Source organism: Lepisosteus oculatus, chromosome 1 (assembly GCF_040954835.1).
Source record: "Lepisosteus oculatus isolate fLepOcu1 chromosome 1, fLepOcu1.hap2, whole genome shotgun sequence".
NCBI classification, from domain to species: Eukaryota; Metazoa; Chordata; class Actinopteri; order Semionotiformes; family Lepisosteidae; genus Lepisosteus; species Lepisosteus oculatus.
Genome location: NC_090696.1, coordinates 61886827 through 61903765, shown reverse-complemented (window position 1 = coordinate 61903765; position 16939 = coordinate 61886827). Strand labels below are relative to the sequence as shown.

Here is a 16939-nt window from a genome sequence, read left to right as displayed (position 1 = left end):
GTGTCTCATTTCGTAACGTTTTTAAAACAAAATTGAGAACTTCCATTTTTTAAATGACAGAATTACTTTTACTATAAAGTCCACTGTTTTTACAAAATATTTTATCCTAATTTTACGAAAAGGTTAAGGATTTTCTTAAATATGTCTGGTATCCCTAGTCTCTAATCTGATTCATGATAGTTTCTGGGATCTTTTAAATTTATTTAACTGGATACTAAGTGAATAAACGGAAACGTTCCCACTCGGACCCTTAAAGGAAGAACCTTACGTCTTCTTCCTACGAAATTGCAAAAGATACGTAACTTCCGTGACATGACTAGGACATCCTTCTTCATGTGTATAACAAAAAGATACATCTTTAACATTTTAACACTAATAACAAGTGCGCCTCGCTGGTCTAAAAAAGAGAGTTGGGAATAATTACGCTGATAAATTTCTTATTACATTTATTCACATAATTGCCCATAACAGGTAATCATGTAAATAAAAATACGTCCATCTACATTAAGCCATGAAATTTAGTAAATCTGAATTGGATAGTAATCCTTCAGTGTTGCAGAACTAAGAAAATATTGTCATAAAGACAGCACAAAGGCTACTCATGAAAACGTGTAGGTCTGCTAATCAATACAAAAGCAATTAAATAATACAAAAAGGTTAAATATTATCGTTTGTCACTCAGCCTAAAAGAAGTATACTGCTTTTGTTATTTCTAATTCGTTTTTAAAGGACATAAATGAAGAGAATTTCCAAATATTGTGCTATATTATGGTTAACTAATATTTTTTATATATTATATGTTCATAAAATGGCTTTCCAAAGAAATGTATATATACAGCCCATAGCAGGTTAGAATGAAGACCTGTGTCAATGTGCTTGGGCTGCTAAGGTTAATTCTGCACTACTTTTCAGCGTTGAAGTAAACTTTATTTGTTCCATAAAAGGTTGTACAGCTTGTTGGAGTCATAATTTAACTACACACGTGAGACTGAAGTTAAGTTCTAGGTATTATTTGAGCTCCATTTATAAGATTTATTTAAAACATGCTAAACTCGGCAAGTCTTTCTGGAAAAATAAAAACACAAGGACAAGGCAAAATAGAAACCAGCCACACAAGGATACAAAGAGAAAGACTATAAGATGCTGCATGTCTGGTTTTTCGTTATAGCCTGAGTTGTCAATTTATACATGTTGGATTTTTAAAAAGTTGATTACTTAATATATTATCTTCTATAAAGGTTCACCATAACAGAAGGCATGCTCATAGAAACACCTCATATCATTGTTAAAAGTAAAAATTCTGCAGGCTAGTAATTAGACCAATGGTGTAACTGAAAGCAAAAGAAGATAACCAGTAATGGGGTTTAAGACCTGACGTTCACAGTAATATTGCTTAGGAATTCTGGAACACAGAAAGTTGTAGGTTCATGTTCGATGCTGCTGTTAACTCTTGAGCAATGCACTGCAATCGAATTGCTCCAGTAAAATCTCTACTATATAATTTAACTTAACCATCTTTTTTCTAACACCTTCTTCCAATTCATGGTTGCAGAGGAACCAGAGCTAATCACAGCAAGCAACAGGCACAAAGCACAGGTCACACAGACACAAATATGCACACACTCACACCAGGACCAGTTTTCCCAGGATCCAATTCACCTACCAGTACGGCAATGGACTGTGGGAGGATACCAGAGCATCTGCAGTAAACCACATGAACAGGAGGAGAACACACAAACTCCACACAGATAGTACTCCAGGTCCAGAGTTGAACCCAAGGCCCCAGAGTTGTGGGGTAGCAATGTTAACCACTGTACTACCATGCATAATTGAACTTATATCTCATAAAAATAAAGGAAATTGGGGGATTGCCCAAAAGAATAATTAAAGGAAAATTAAACTACCTTTTATGTGGAGCTTTCCATCACTCATCTGCAAAGAAGCTAGGATGAAAAAAAGCAAAAGTCAAGCAAAATAACAACTTTGCTGGGAAACCATAATGCTCACATATCATGTTTATTTCTGGTTTACATTCCATCTTAGACTTTAATGACTTAATCAGACTAATTAAGTGAATAAGAAGTCAAATAATAATTTCCCAGAGCTGTGTAAATCCATTCTTTGATTACTGGGTTTCCTGGTGTAAACAGAGACATAGGAGGAAGATGCAATTTTACACATCATGCTCCTTTGGTTGGCAGTAGCTAAAGGAGATAGCACAGGGAGTGCTTTCATATAATACAGTGAAGAAAATTAAATAAATAATATGTGCAATACAATAGCGTGCACTTATGATATGTGTGATCCGCCAAACCAAAATAAATAGGCAAAGACTCAATAAATGATAGTCAAATAAAGAAATACAAAATATGACAAAGCAGACAAGAAATGTGATAATTCATTTTTAAAAATTGACAGTTGAACATACATAAAAGGCACAAATTAAGTATAACAAATTAATCAGCACCAATACTCAATTTAAAAACACACTAAATATGCTAAATGCTACAGGTTGTATTCCTATATTACATTTAGATTTGTGTCATCCAGAAAAATCTTTAAAGGCCTACTTTTATTTCCCAAATTGTTAAGGCTACAAATGTAGCTCCTAAATTCAAATATCTCTGTTAAAACACCCCAGCAAAAGTCATTAAACTGTGCTGGCACATTTGCCCCATAATCAGTTTAGATTATGATCGTGATTTTTTTCTTACAGCGCTAATGTTCAGTCTCTGAGCTCAACCAGTGTATTATAAGTGCGAATTTAACAGAGAGTCTAAAAAGAAAAGGACAACTTCACACAATTAACTCTTCAATAATTATTTTAAGATAAACATAAATTATTTCCACCACAAGATCTTCATCAAAATGCTTCACTCCACCATTACATTAGAAGTATTGACTGAGCTGTAATTGAATGTAAAATGACCAATTTTAAACAAAATGACAAGATTAATTTATACTTCTTAATGATTAGTTAAAAACTATTGATTAAGCACTTTCTTCTCTTCACTTATCAAAATTATTTTAGTGTTCCTTATATTACAGATTATTTCATTCTGAGATTAACTGAGACACAGAATACCCCCCCTCCCCCCTTGAAAGTCCAAGGTAGTTTATCAAACTTCAAAATGTAACTAATTCTTGGACGTCTGTTTTCAAATTGCACAGGTTGGATGGCTCTCTTGTAATAGATCCCCTCCTTTGTACAGTACACGTGCTGTATCTTATCAAACTTATTGAATAGCGTGCCAATGAATGGCAGGTCTCAAATAAGGGCCTGTGTGGTTATCAGGAGGAGGCAGAGAATGCTATTTAAATAAATGAATAGGACTTTATAATAATAATAATAATAATTGCTTACACTTATATAGCGCTTTTCTGGACACTCCACTCAAAGCGCTTTACAGGTAATGGGGACTTCCCTCCACCACCACCAATGTGCAGCATCCACCTGGATGATGCGACGGCAGCCATAGTGCGCCAGAACGCTCACCACACATCAGCTATCAGTGGGGAGGAGAGCAGAGTAATGTAGCCAATTCATAGAGGGGGATTATTAGGAGGCCATGATTAGTAAGGGCCAATTGGAAATTTGGCCAGGACACCGGGGTACACCCCTACTCTTTTCGAGAACCGCCCTGGGATTTTTAATGACCACAGAGAGTCAGGACCTCGGTTTTACGTCTCATCCGAAGGACGGCGCCTGTTTACAGTATAGTGTCCCTATCACTATACTGGGGCATTAGGACCCACATGGACCACAGGGTGAGCGCCCCCTGCTGGCCCCACTAACACCTCTTCCAGCAGCAACCTTAGTCTTTCCCAGGAGGTCTCCCATCCAGGTACTGACCAGGCTCACACCTGCTTAGCTTCAGTGGGTTGCCAGTTGTGAGTTGCAGGGTGATATGGCTACAAAATAATAAAGTCACAATTATGTATAACGTGAGTAGGAGGTAAAATGACTGAAGGGGAATTCAAGTGTAGATTGCTGTGCATATTAATCTTGAGTAAACGCGAATGATTCATTTCCTCTATTGGCAGATGAATCCTTTACTTTTTTCACCTGAGTACTTATGAAATAGTGCAGATTGTAATTAGAGGTTTGTATCCCTCCCAACGACAGAAAATCTGCCTCAAGCTACAAAACATGTTTAAACAGTGTAAAACATTTACAGATAAAATCAAAAGTCCAATATACGTCAAACCCAAATCATTGTTCAAAGACTCTAGGAGTTTTAGGTACTTTTAAGGCATTTGCAAAAAACCCCAAACCATGGATACCGCCGGGAAGGTATGTATCCATTGCACACTACTTATTAAATGCTGCAAAGCGTTTTTACTTAAAAAGCACTGGTACAGACGCGTATCAACGACAAGGAGAAAAAACATATTTTTTTTGCTTTTGATCGCGATAAAATTGCGTTTAAAAAATATACTTTTTGAATTAAACTATAAAGTGCTGCTAACACATCGACAGCAACAGAACTTTCTTCATAAATGTACTGTATTGTGTGCCGTCCTTTAATAGTTTTTTTAAATAATTTTGTCATTCTCGCATCTCTCTGCACTCATGTCTGTGCAGAACGACACAAAAAATACTGTTTTCTTCTCCCTCCAAATAACGAGTTTCCTCCATTTTGGAGGGTGTAATTCCAAATTCAAATATATTTGCTGTACAGTAAGCAGAGGTTAAAAGTTTTTTTATAGGATTTTGTGCTTAAAGATTCTTAAGTCTTACTGTCAAATTGTAACATATTCTGTTCAATGTGTTAGAGATTAAAGATTAGACAAAACCCCACTGTATGTACAGTACATGTTGCTGCAGTTTCTCATGAAGATTAAAATATGTAAAGCCTAGTTATTTTGCCTTTCACAGTGGATACAAGTGTGCTTATTTTTAATATCAAAACTACCACAAACAAGGAAAAGACTAAAATGTGTACTACGAAGTTGGTTTAAATTAATATAAATTATAGAAAACATGAATGTAAGAAGTAGAAAACATTTTAAGCATGCTATTTATACACAAAAGTCGCATATTATTGAACACTAGGTTTATGATGGAAAAAAACAATGTTCATGTCTTTATGGATTTTAAGATATTCCATGTTTGCCTAGCTGTATCAGAAAATGAACTTAGAGAAACAGGTATTATTTTTTAAAAAGTGACAAAGGTGTTCCAGAAGTAAGTTTCTTCAAATGGAAATTTAAACGTTGCGAGCTTCACAGAGCTCAAGAGAACAGAGTTGCAGGCTCACCAGAGTTTATTGACCCTTACTGATAAACCGGTGTGTGTGGTAATAACAGAGAGGGGTTAGAGAACAGGAGAGAGCATAGCAAAACCGGACCATTGAAACTGGGCGACACAGGGAGGCCTGACTGCCAGGGGAAGACTGGGTGTGTTTCCATTACCAGCAGGGAGTAGCAGAAGAGATACACTTCCTGCTGCACTGAGAAATACAGTACTGTACTCTGGGATTAGACAAACATTCTTCCCTAAAAATTACATATCTAATCCCAGAATTCCCACACAACACCTAGCTTCCAGTTCTAACCAGGGGGGAAGAAACTCTGTGATTTCCTGTCAAAGCCTGATAAACAGGTGCAACAGACCGTGATGTATGTAAAAGTCCAATAATATATTTATTTTTACTGTAAATGTCTGTAAATGTTGTGTTAATTGTGTATGTTTTGGTAACACTGTCATGCCCATAACACCCGTTGAATTGAATTACAGAGCATGTAATTTCCTTACTAAAATAGGGACAGAGAGAAGGAAAGCACTAAAGGTAATGACAAGTGTGGCAGTGAAACCTTCCTTGGTTTTATCATCATCAGTAGATGACTTAGAGTAGTTAATGCAGAAATCACAAAGACCTAATAGAGTTATGAAGTTATTGGTTCCAGAAGGTGGCTGACAGTGTTTTGTAGTTGTCTGACGAGATATACCATCCTGAAGTGTTTCCAAGAAACTTTTCAAACTCTGCCTCCCAGTAATGTGGGAGTCTGCATATCGTTCTCTGAAATACACGGTGTGCATTATTAAAAGTTTGATATAAACTACATGTACTTTATGTCTGTATGTTCTACTAAAAGCATAGAAATTATTTTTCAGTTTATCTGCATTAAAAATGGAGCCATTTTGTTCTTATTTTATTTCAAGCTGTGTGAAGATTGTGAGGATTATTTAAAGCTTCTGAATCGTTTTTAAATATAATGCATGTCTATTTTATATTTGTTAATGGATTCATGATTATGATAAATATATTATGTATTGGATTTGGTTTTCTACCTTCCTGCAAATAACTTTTCTTACCCAAGATAGTAAAGGAAGTAAGATGATGCATTCCATAATATCTTGTTGGAAGTACAGTACATGTGTGGGACCATATTCAGTAACAAGATTATCTATGCAGGTTATTAAATGCAAAGCCGCAGTAGCTTGGGAGCCTAAAAAACCCTTATCCATTGAAGAGATTGAGGTGCCACCCCCAAAGGCTCATGAAGTTCGAATTAAGGTGAGAAACATCTTCTATTCTCTGAATGTTGACATTACTGATTAGTTTGACTCATTGTAGATCAATGTCATGTTAAGTACAGGTGCAATTGCATCCTTTCATTTTGCCAAAATGATTATTAAAGAAGTTAACTATTTGAAATAATATGAACTTTGAATGAACACTTTCTTTTTATGAAATTTGATTAATTTTGGTTAAATGCTAAATTCTGAATTCAATTCGAACTGAGATGATTCCTATTTTGTGTTAAATGGTTTTACCAGCTATTTAAACAAGACAATTCTAGGAAAATGGGCTAAAAATTGAGCAGTTAACTGAAAATAAGATGATTCCAATGATAAGAACAGTCACTTCTGCTTATCCCTTAACTAGCAGCCATATCACCCTGCATCTCACAAATGACAACCCACTGAAGCTCTGCAGGTGTGAGCCCAGTTAGTACCTGGATGGGAGACCGTCTGTGAAAAGATTGCGGCTAGAAGTTGTGTTAGTGGGGCAAGTAGGGGGCATTCAGCATGTGGTCTGAGTGGGTCCTAATGCCCCAGTGGAAGGAAGGGCACTGTCCTTCAGATGAGACGTAAAACCAAGGACCTGACTCTCTGTAGTCATTAAAAATCCCAGGATGTTTCTCAAAAAGAATAGGGGTGTTACCCCGGCATCCTGAACAAATTTCCCCCTGGCCTTTACCAATCATGGCCTCCTAATCATCCCCATCTATGAATTGGCTTCATTACTCTGCTCTCCTCCCCACTGATAGCTGATGTGTGGTGAGCGTTCTGGTGCACTATGGCTGCCGTCACATCATCCACGTGGATGCTGCACATTGATGGTGGTGGAGGGGAGTTCCCATTACCAGTAAAGCACTTTGAGTGGAGTGTCCAGAAAAGCTCAGTGTAAGGAATTAATTATCCTCTCTTCCTGTTGGCTGTCAAGAGTTTTCCTTCAACAGCTCAATTATCGACTACTGTTTTACATTGTGTTTTGACTATATTAACAACACCTTGCTTTTAAACTACTTCCCTAAACAGTATCAGTGCTCTGTCTTGAATTATGAAACGAGCTATATTGTTGAAGCCAATGCCCTTGTTAAAGAAAAAAAAAACTAGGTGAAATCTTTGGATCAATTGGCTACGGAAAAACCCAATATCCTCCTCTTGTTTGTAACCATTCCTATGCTCTTATGTTTAATATATGCATAGATTTCTAAAATGTTGTATTAAACTAAAAAGTCCTTACAAGTGCTGAAGCTACTATAACATCTCTTAAGCCAGAGTGAGTTGGCACTCTTGGCACTTGGTAACTTGGCAAAGCTTTTTACATTGCCGAAAAGGAAAAAAAAATAATCTGACACATCAGGATCATACTATCCCACAGGCAGTGGCATTTTTCATGTGTTGATGTGATTGCAGTGTTGCATGTGTGCTTTTGTACTCTTTTTGAACAGATTGCTGCTACCGGTGTGTGTCACACTGACCTGTATTTCCTGAATGAGGGAAATATAAAGGAGCACTTTCCACATATTCCCGGTCATGAAGGAGCTGGGATTGTAGAGAGTGTGGGTCCAGGAGTGACCAAGTTAAAGCCAGGTGAAACCACCATAGAATAGCAGATTATATCACCCATTCTACCTATTGGCTTAAATTAATTTCAATTGATATAATGTTTATACAGTTGTATGAGGTCCTTGTGTGCACACTTAATTTTTTGACAGGAAACCAGTTTGCAGTTAAACCGAAAAACTTGTAATCAGGGGCAACTAACTCATTTGTAGCATGCCATTTCATGCCATAACATTAAATTTGTGTGTGTGTGGTGTTGGTGAGGTATAAATTAATGGTGCACCACAAATGTCTGAGTTTCACCATATCTCCTAAACACAGTTCATTAGAAGTGAATATACATTTCAATGCAGTAGTAAAAATACACTTTTTTGTCGTGGATCTTTTTCACCAAATATGGATTTATTTTAGAGCTGTATTTAATGTACTGGTGAAGATTCTCTATCTCTTTTGCACAAACCACATACGCACATCTTTGGGCACTTTTTAACTCTTACTTTGAAAACATTATTATAAAAAATCAATTAATTACTCCATAGTTTTGTTTCAGAAGGCTTGAGAAATATTTATACAGCCATAAAAGTGCTTTGTTTAGCATTTCTGAGGGACAATATTCATGTTTTTAATTTATTTCTGATGGTTGATCTGGTACTGACTGAACTTGAACAAATAACATTAAAAAACTATAGTTTTATTATATCATTTGAAGGATATTTAATGTCAATTACTTTTCTTACACTTAGTAGATTCAATGATTTTTGCTCACTTAGAGAAAAATTGGCAAGATTTTACATTGAGTCGAGTTTAATCAATTTCAAGATGTCAGCTCACAATCATTATCTCAGGGTTGTACTGGATGCATCAATGAGAGACTGCTGGCTGTTTATTGCAACAGCTGAAAAAAAATTATCACGTAAGGATTCTGAGAATAGCAATTTACCAGCTGTAAAAGACTCTAGACAATAGGATGACACTGACCTCATTTTATATTTTTCTCATTTTCCAGGAGACAAAGTTATCCCTCTTTTTGCTTCTCAGTGTGGAGAATGCCGGTTCTGCCTAAATCCCAAAACCAATCTGTGTGACAAGAACTGGTAAATGTCTTTGCCTCAAAAAAAAAAACAATACAGACCCAAGGGAGATGAGGTCCTGAACAACATAATTCGACCAGAAATAATTAAAAGAAGCTTGTCACACATTCTCATCCTTTACTCCATTTGTTCAGAATTTATGAAGCTAACCTATACATATTTAAGGACCTTTTTCATTTTGAACCTATTGCAGGTTTGATTTACAAAAATATAAACAAATGGAATAAAGATGTGCAATTTTCTTTTTTCAAAGATTTTTAACACCTGAGCTGAACATTTAGACCCAACTCATACCTTTTTGTCCCATTTTGGTATAATATATACAGTATATTAACAATGATAGGTACAGATTGAAAAAAAAAATCAATGCAGAACTCTGTATTGGAGAGTTCTATTACATAGCATTCTAGTCTAGGATACCAGAAGAATGCTATTTGAAGAGAAAGGGATATTTTGCTATTTAACTTAGTGATGCCAAAAAAAGTGTGATATCGTACCTGATAAACATTGTACTGGTCTTTTAATTAAAGGTAAATGCTGAGTTAATTTAATATTCTAGCAGAATCAGTGGTTCTCATTGAAACAATGATTTTTAGTTTGAACCTAATTAAAATGTTGCCTTCCAAAGCATTATTAAACACTTGTAACCAAAGGCAACTAACTAATTCCAGACCTTTCATTCTTGGACAGTACTACTGTATATGTTTCTGAAAGTATTATCAATTTAAAGTATAGGTAAATTCAGTTAACTTTCTAAAGGGAAAAACAATGTTCCGTTCCACTTACACCATACCTCATTTGTTCAAATGTATCCTAACAACATATCTACTGAGTCATTTCAAGCACCACAAAAAGACATGTTTCCATCTCGCTCTCAGGTCATTGCAAAAACCCATGTTCAGAATGACGTGCAGGGGGAAGCCAGTCTTCCAGATGACGGGCACCAGCACTTTCTCAGAGTACACAGTGGTCGATGAGATCTCCGCTGTCAAGATTTGTGACTCTGCCCCCCTGGACAAGGTCTGCCTGCTGGGCTGTGGTGTCTCCACTGGGTATGGAGCAGCCCTCAACACTGCCAAGGTGCCTACCTGCCCTGCTCCTGTCAGAAAGTTTCAATTCTAAAGATTACCTCTAGTCTTGAAAATGCTTTTAAAAAAGATGTGTGACAGTAGAGTGGCACGGATTCACTACTAGTGCTTGCCAGTGTCTCTTTAATGTACAGCTTTGTATGCAGTAGTGGATGGCTTTGGAACAGAGCTGATAGGATTGCAACTTAAGAGTAAACATAGATTGGAGTAGACAAGAATTTATCTGCATTGTCAGATGTGTGGTTATGTAGCAAACTGGGCCTAATTTGTGCATTGCCATTCAAACCATAGGCATAGGGGTACTGTGAGAATATTGAACTATAATGAGTAATGGCTCCGCAATTTGTATGTGTCCATAATTATGGGATATTGGGAGCCCAGTAGAGCCACGCTGAGGCACGTGACAAAACCAGCCAGGATGAAGAAATAAATCCAATGCTTCAGTGCAATTAAGTGGAAGACAAAAAGACAGCCTTGGACTCTAATACTCAGGTTGCCAGTAAAGAGCTCAATATAATCACAAACTTTTTTTCTCTTCCAGTTATTTTTGCCTGTACCTGCAGACACAAATAGGGGGGTCTGTACTGAAAAAATATTCACTGAATTGATTGTAATAAGTCAATTCAATCAATAAAATTATATTCTTTCATACTAACATGTGAGCATGTGTCTAGTCTCCTGATATTCACTTCTAGTCCGAGGGAGCCACTGTGTTTCCTGGTTGTCATCCCACTCAAATGTCACTCTTACTGAATTTATTTGTACCAGTTGTTCACGTAATCTGCATATACACATTTTTCCTGGTCTTTACTCATTGGAGGAGTATACGTTACTTATAAAATCTTGTGAATGGACAGCATTCTTGCTGGATCAGTAGTGAGGACCATATCTTTAATTGCCACAAGTAGTCAGGACCACGGTTTAGCGTCCCATTTGAAGGACAGAACCTCCTACAGAAGTGTCCCTTGTTGCCATCTGCACCATTGTTTTAAAAATTGAGATCCAGTGGAAAACAACCACTTAATGTTCAACGAACACTATTTACAGAAAACACTTAGATTTCCCACTCTGGTTCTCCCCATGTAGTAATCAGGTTGAATGTTACATAGCTCCTGAGACCTGGTGGGATTAGGCTATAAAATGGTAACTCTGCTGTTTCACTCTCTTCCCTGCTTGTAGGTTGAGCCCGGCTCCACCTGTGCAGTGTTTGGCCTGGGAGCTGTGGGTCTGGCTGTGGTGATGGGCTGCAAGGCTGCAGGAGCCTCTCGGATCATTGGGATCGACATCAACAAGGACAAGTTTGAGAAGGCAAAGGTGTTCGGTGCCACCGAGTTTGTCAACCCTAACGACCACAGCAGACCCATCCAGGAGATGCTGATTGAAATGACTAATGGGGGAGTGGACTACTCCTTTGAGTGTGTGGGCAATGTTACTTTAATGGTGAGTTCAGCCTCTAAAGATTTTGTATTTCCTGTGGAAATATCATAGGGAGTCATTCAGGGCTGTATTTTATCACTTGACTTATTTGAAAATACATTAAAAGACTTCAGCAAGTAACAAAGAACCACTCCAAATAGAAGTAAATGTAGAGATACCGATGTGACCGAATGTGAAGATTGAGGCTCCTTCTTTCTAGCTTGCCAACAGCTATATCACCCTGCAACTCACAACCGGCAACCCACTTGAGCTCAGTAGGTATGAGCCTGCCCACTACCTGGAAGGGAGACCTCCTGGAAAAGCTAAGAAAACATCTGGAAAAGGTGTTAGTGAGACCAGTAGGGAATGTTCACCCTGTGCTTTGAGAGGAGTGTCAGACCTTTTTCACAAGTATGACTTCTAGATTGGGCAACACTCAGGAAAAGATGTCTATCTATCCTGTAACCACATCAGGTGTCTAATCCATGTTTATCTTGGTGATATATGTATATCCCATGGTGCTGTCATTAGCCACCAGTATTTAATAAAGAAAAATAGTTTGTATGAAACACTCTTAAGCCTTGCTCTTCAAATAAAACAAAGATTAACAGATGCTCCTCTCAAGTACACTGGTAATAGATCGATTTCCGCCACTTTTGAGGCCCTCTGGTGACCTCAGGTGGAACTACACCGCTCTCATGTGGCTGCCTTGTTGCATAACATGGATCTCTGGTTGAAAAAACACACAGGCAATTTAGAGACACTAGCAACCTAAGCATGACTTCAGGAATTGAAAAGCAAGCACAGCGCCAGGTGAAAACCCACTGCACCTGGCGAAAACCCATGAGGAAAGAGAGCGAACATGCAAATTCTGCACACAAGGTTCCCCAGTCCAAAATTAAACCCAAGACTCAAGAGCTACAGGACCGTGCTCCCATTTATCTGTTCACCTCTGTCCCATATACGGTATGATTTTGGACTTTTGCTCTTGCCCCGCTTTCTTCTGTTTTGGCAAATTTGTTTGCGTTTGTTGAAATGGTAGGTTAATTATTATCAAATTAAAAATTTAAGCAGTCACTCTTCCGGTGCTACAGCAGAAAATCTCTTGCTGACAGAATGAACAAAAAGATTACTATTCCAAGTGGCATGGTGGTGCAGTGGTTAGCATTGCTGTTTTGCAGTGCTGGGGCCCTGGGCTTAATTCTGCATATAGGGTGCTATCTGCATGAAGGTTGTCTATTCTCCCCCCTGTTTGCATAGGTTTCCTGTGGGTGCTCCAGTTTCCTCCCATGCTTCAAACAGATTAAATAGCTTCTGGGAACATTTGCCCTGGTGTGAGTGTGTGTGTCCTGCAACAAACGGGCCAAGGTGTATCCTCCCTTGTGCCTGCTGCTTTCTGGGATAGGCTCTAGCTTCTACCACGACCCCCTGAATTGGATTTAGTGGTTAGAAAATGGATGGATGGGATTTTCACTTCTCGCACTTCAGGACACATTCCACATCTGATACATTTCTAAATTGGACGACGCACATCTTTTTTTCTGGTCGTTCTTCACTGACATTGAGAGATATCAGATCGTACAAATGCAACCATCCCATTTTCAAATGTTTTCTTTTTTTCCCCCCACATCCAGAGGAGTGCCCTGGAGTGCTGTGTGAAAGGCTGGGGAGTCTGTGTCATTGTTGGGGTGACAGAGCTCAACGACATTTCTACTCGGCCAATGCAGCTGCTAAATGGTCGCACCTGGAAGGGGTCGTTGTTTGGTGGTGAGTATTCTAACTGGTTCTTTACTTTTTCCTTGTCTGCCAACCTGTGATCAATGATAAACTAATAAAGAAAGAATACATTAGGGTTGACCTGAATGTATAATTGCCTTTCTGTCGAAAGATGCATGATCAGAAAAGATCACTAGTTTCAAGAGTGAAAAAAAGGCCTGAGCCTGTTTCACCATGAAAACTGATGAATGTCCATAGTAAAGGCATCTTTCATAGTCACAGCCACAAATTAATAAGTACATTTACCTTTAAATAACTTTTTTCCTCCAGTATGTTGTCTAACTATTTGCTGTGATAGGCCTTCTGCCATAAACATCCTCCTATTGGCCATATTAACCAAAAATGCATTAAGTTTATTTTTTTCTTAGTACTGTGCTAATTCGTGGCTTGGATGAAATCATTCTGTGGTCCAATTTGGAATGATTCATGAATGTGCTTTAACAATTAACATAAAAAATGGGAACTAATGGCAGATTACTCATATTTCTCTTTACAAACCTTGATGATTTAAACTCTCAATAAATATGTGGATATTTATTTAAACCAATATTTTATAAAAACAGAAACTGACCATCAAGTAATAATATTAATTCTTATTTCCATATGCTGTTAATAAGATGCTTGTGGTAATGTATGTTATGAACAGCACATTCAAGTGAAGACTAGTAAATACTGTTCTTTTTGCCATAGGCTGGAAGAGTTTGGATAGCGTGCCTCAGTTGGTGGAGGACTACATGGCAAAGAAACTTATGCTGGATGAGTTTGTGAGCCACACACTGCCCTTAGATGGAGTGAATGAGGCCTTTAACCTCATGACCAGCGGAAAAAGGCAAGCTCTCTTATTTTAAACTGTACTCTTGCTCGCAGACATACCAAATCTAGAAAAAGAAATAATACCTCATTGTGTGTAGTTCAAGTCCCCATAATGAACAAGTACTGTAAGTGATAAATGTATGCAGTTTTTGCCCTCCTAGACAAAGTTTGACAATACATCTGTAATAGCACTTCATAGCAGTAGGAAGTTTCATTCTTCATTTATTTTTAGTATTAATTTTTGTATAGCTGAGTTTGCTTACACAAATTTTACAAGTGAAGTTAATTGTTTTCTTTGCAATGTCAGACAGTAGTCAAGTCTCAGAGAGAATTGGATTTCAAAACTTCTCAGTGTTAATACACAAAAGTTAATATAAGTAGTGTCGAAACTCATACTTGACAGGCTGCAAGATGGCTCTCTCGCAGGGCCGATGCAGGTGGCGACACAACCAGGTCAGGGTGCTGGAGACCAAGAGGCGGGAGGCAAAGGGAAAAAAAAATCCTCCATTAGCATCACAGCAGGTTGTTTTTCGTCAGGCAAGGTCAGGAGGTGGGGGAGTGCAGAAGTAGTGTAACATCAAAGATCCTCACTAGAAGATGGAGGTGGACCTCGGCATGTTCCCTAGGGAAATCTGCAGCATGGCATTGTGCCCTGATATAGTGGTGTGGTCAGAAGAGAGTAAGACCATACTGCTGTTAGAACTGACAGTCCCTTGGGAGAAGGGCATGGAAGCTGCAGAGGTACTCTGACCTCAGAGCAGAATGTCGAACCCTTAGTCTACCAGGTGGCAGTTGGATGCTGAGGTTTTATAAGCACATCAGTGTTACACGCCCTCAGAGATGTGGGAGTGGCTAGCATAACATTGAAGAGGCCAGCAAAGGATCTAGTGGAAGAGTTGGAAAAAGGAAGGTTCTGGCTATGGCTGAGGAGAAGAGATAGGAGCTGGGGGCCAAAAACCTCTGATTAGGGAGGGGCCAGCTGCAGGGGGTGGCGGGGAGATGTCCCTGTCACTGCCCCGCCACGAGGACGTGTACTGGGGTAAGGGGGAGAAACGTCGATGAATGGTGGTCCCCCAGCTGAAGACCCTGTAGCTGGCCTCCAAGCAGGAGGTGTGGCAGGTGAAAGCTGTGCAGGTTAAGATCCTCCTGTATAGATGATGTTCCTATTTCATGTATGTCAAGAATACAGAGTAAGATTGAAGTCAGGAAAGGCAGAAAGAAACATTTTGACAGGACAGGACAGGGGCAAATCTTGAGTAAGCACATGTACAATACTGCATATCTTACTGAGATGTTTGCAGCAACATGAAACCATTAATACCCCAGAGTTTCTTGGTGTAGTAGTCCCTTGGTCATTTGGTACACAATGGTATTGGTGCTGTATTTTACAGTCATAAACCACATATGTGGTTACCGTGCTGCTACTGAGACACTGTGCCGTTTTTTTTTCTCTGTATAGATGCATTTGGCAGTTAAATGGACCTCTTAGAACTATGTGTTCAGCAGCAGCCGATTCAGATTATTTTGCTGTATAATAAGTAGTATTAAGAGGTGGCTACTGGATCAGAGCAAAAAGATGACCATCGAAGAACATCCATTCACAAATCTTTTCCAAATACAAAAATCTTTTTTGTATTTCAGCATTCGGACGGTTTTGATAATGCAAGGAAAATAAGATGAAGCTCGAAGGGACTTCCCTGGCCCTCTGCTCAAGCTCCTTGGAATCATCCTCATACTTTTGTGTATTTCGGTATTAATTTCATTGTTAGTCGTGGTGATTAAGTGCCTGGGAAAAGATATACAACATAAATAAAGACTTTTCAAACCTTATTTTTCTTGTCCATTCATAATAATTCAACTATTGAGAGTTCACTTAAAATGACTAATAAGTATGATTATTTTGTACTAAGGAATATACTGGTGAAAAAATAATAAATAACAAATATTAGGAGTACACATGCTAATGAACAGACTCTCAATAGCTGACTGTGCACTGCTGACTTGAATAAAGTGAGGCGAACTTCCATCTTCTTCCCAAGATAGGATAATCCCAGACTTGAACACAAGTGGTGAAACGTACAACCTCAAATAAAGGTGATGCTAGCAGAGGAATCAGATGTCACTGGGCTTCAGGTATTGCTTCGAACTAGAGCTGAGGCCCCTCAAAATAAATGTACACTGCTCTCAAGCCATAGACAATGATATTTAAGAGAATGAAGAAATTGATGATAAAGAATATTAAAAAACAAATATTGACTGTATATAGCATGGCTCTAAAAAGTGTTTTGTCCACTTAAGCACTCAATCAGACTTTATTCATGCTAGATTTGTGCTTTTTCTACATCTCCATGTTTTTGTCTTTTTTCTTGGAGTTACCCTGACATCTGGTGGAGATGCAAAGGAAATCATTCTGTGGTCCAATAGAGAGAAAAAGAAACACAACATTTTGGCTGAAACGTTGTGTTTCTTTTCTTCTCTTTTCAGCATGGAATAAACCTTTACTTGTTCCTTTGCAGCCTATGCATGCTGACGCAGCTACCTACTTGAACTATCTAGTGGAGATGTGAATAAAAGGATAGATAAACCAGAGGTTTGCTGTTTTTCTTTCTCTGAAAAAGGATAGATGATGGAAAAACATTCTGCTAATATTGTGACTCCCTCAAAAAATGGCTACA

The 16939-nt window shown here is 38.3% G+C and overlaps 1 protein-coding gene across 1 annotated transcript; it reads left to right on the top strand.

Moving 5' to 3' along the window:
• Window positions 1-4188: 4188 nt before the first annotated feature.
• LOC102695719 (alcohol dehydrogenase class-3-like) lies at window positions 4189-16094 on the top strand. The gene is made up of 9 exons (XM_006629859.3): window positions 4189-4294; window positions 6420-6521; window positions 7966-8107; window positions 9087-9174; window positions 10050-10251; window positions 11439-11699; window positions 13310-13442; window positions 14142-14280; window positions 15906-16094. Exons 1-9 carry the CDS (start codon window positions 4277-4279, stop codon window positions 15937-15939), a joined length of 1119 nt encoding a protein of 372 aa, XP_006629922.1. The 5' UTR covers window positions 4189-4276; the 3' UTR covers window positions 15940-16094.
• Window positions 16095-16939: the final 845 nt, after the last annotated feature.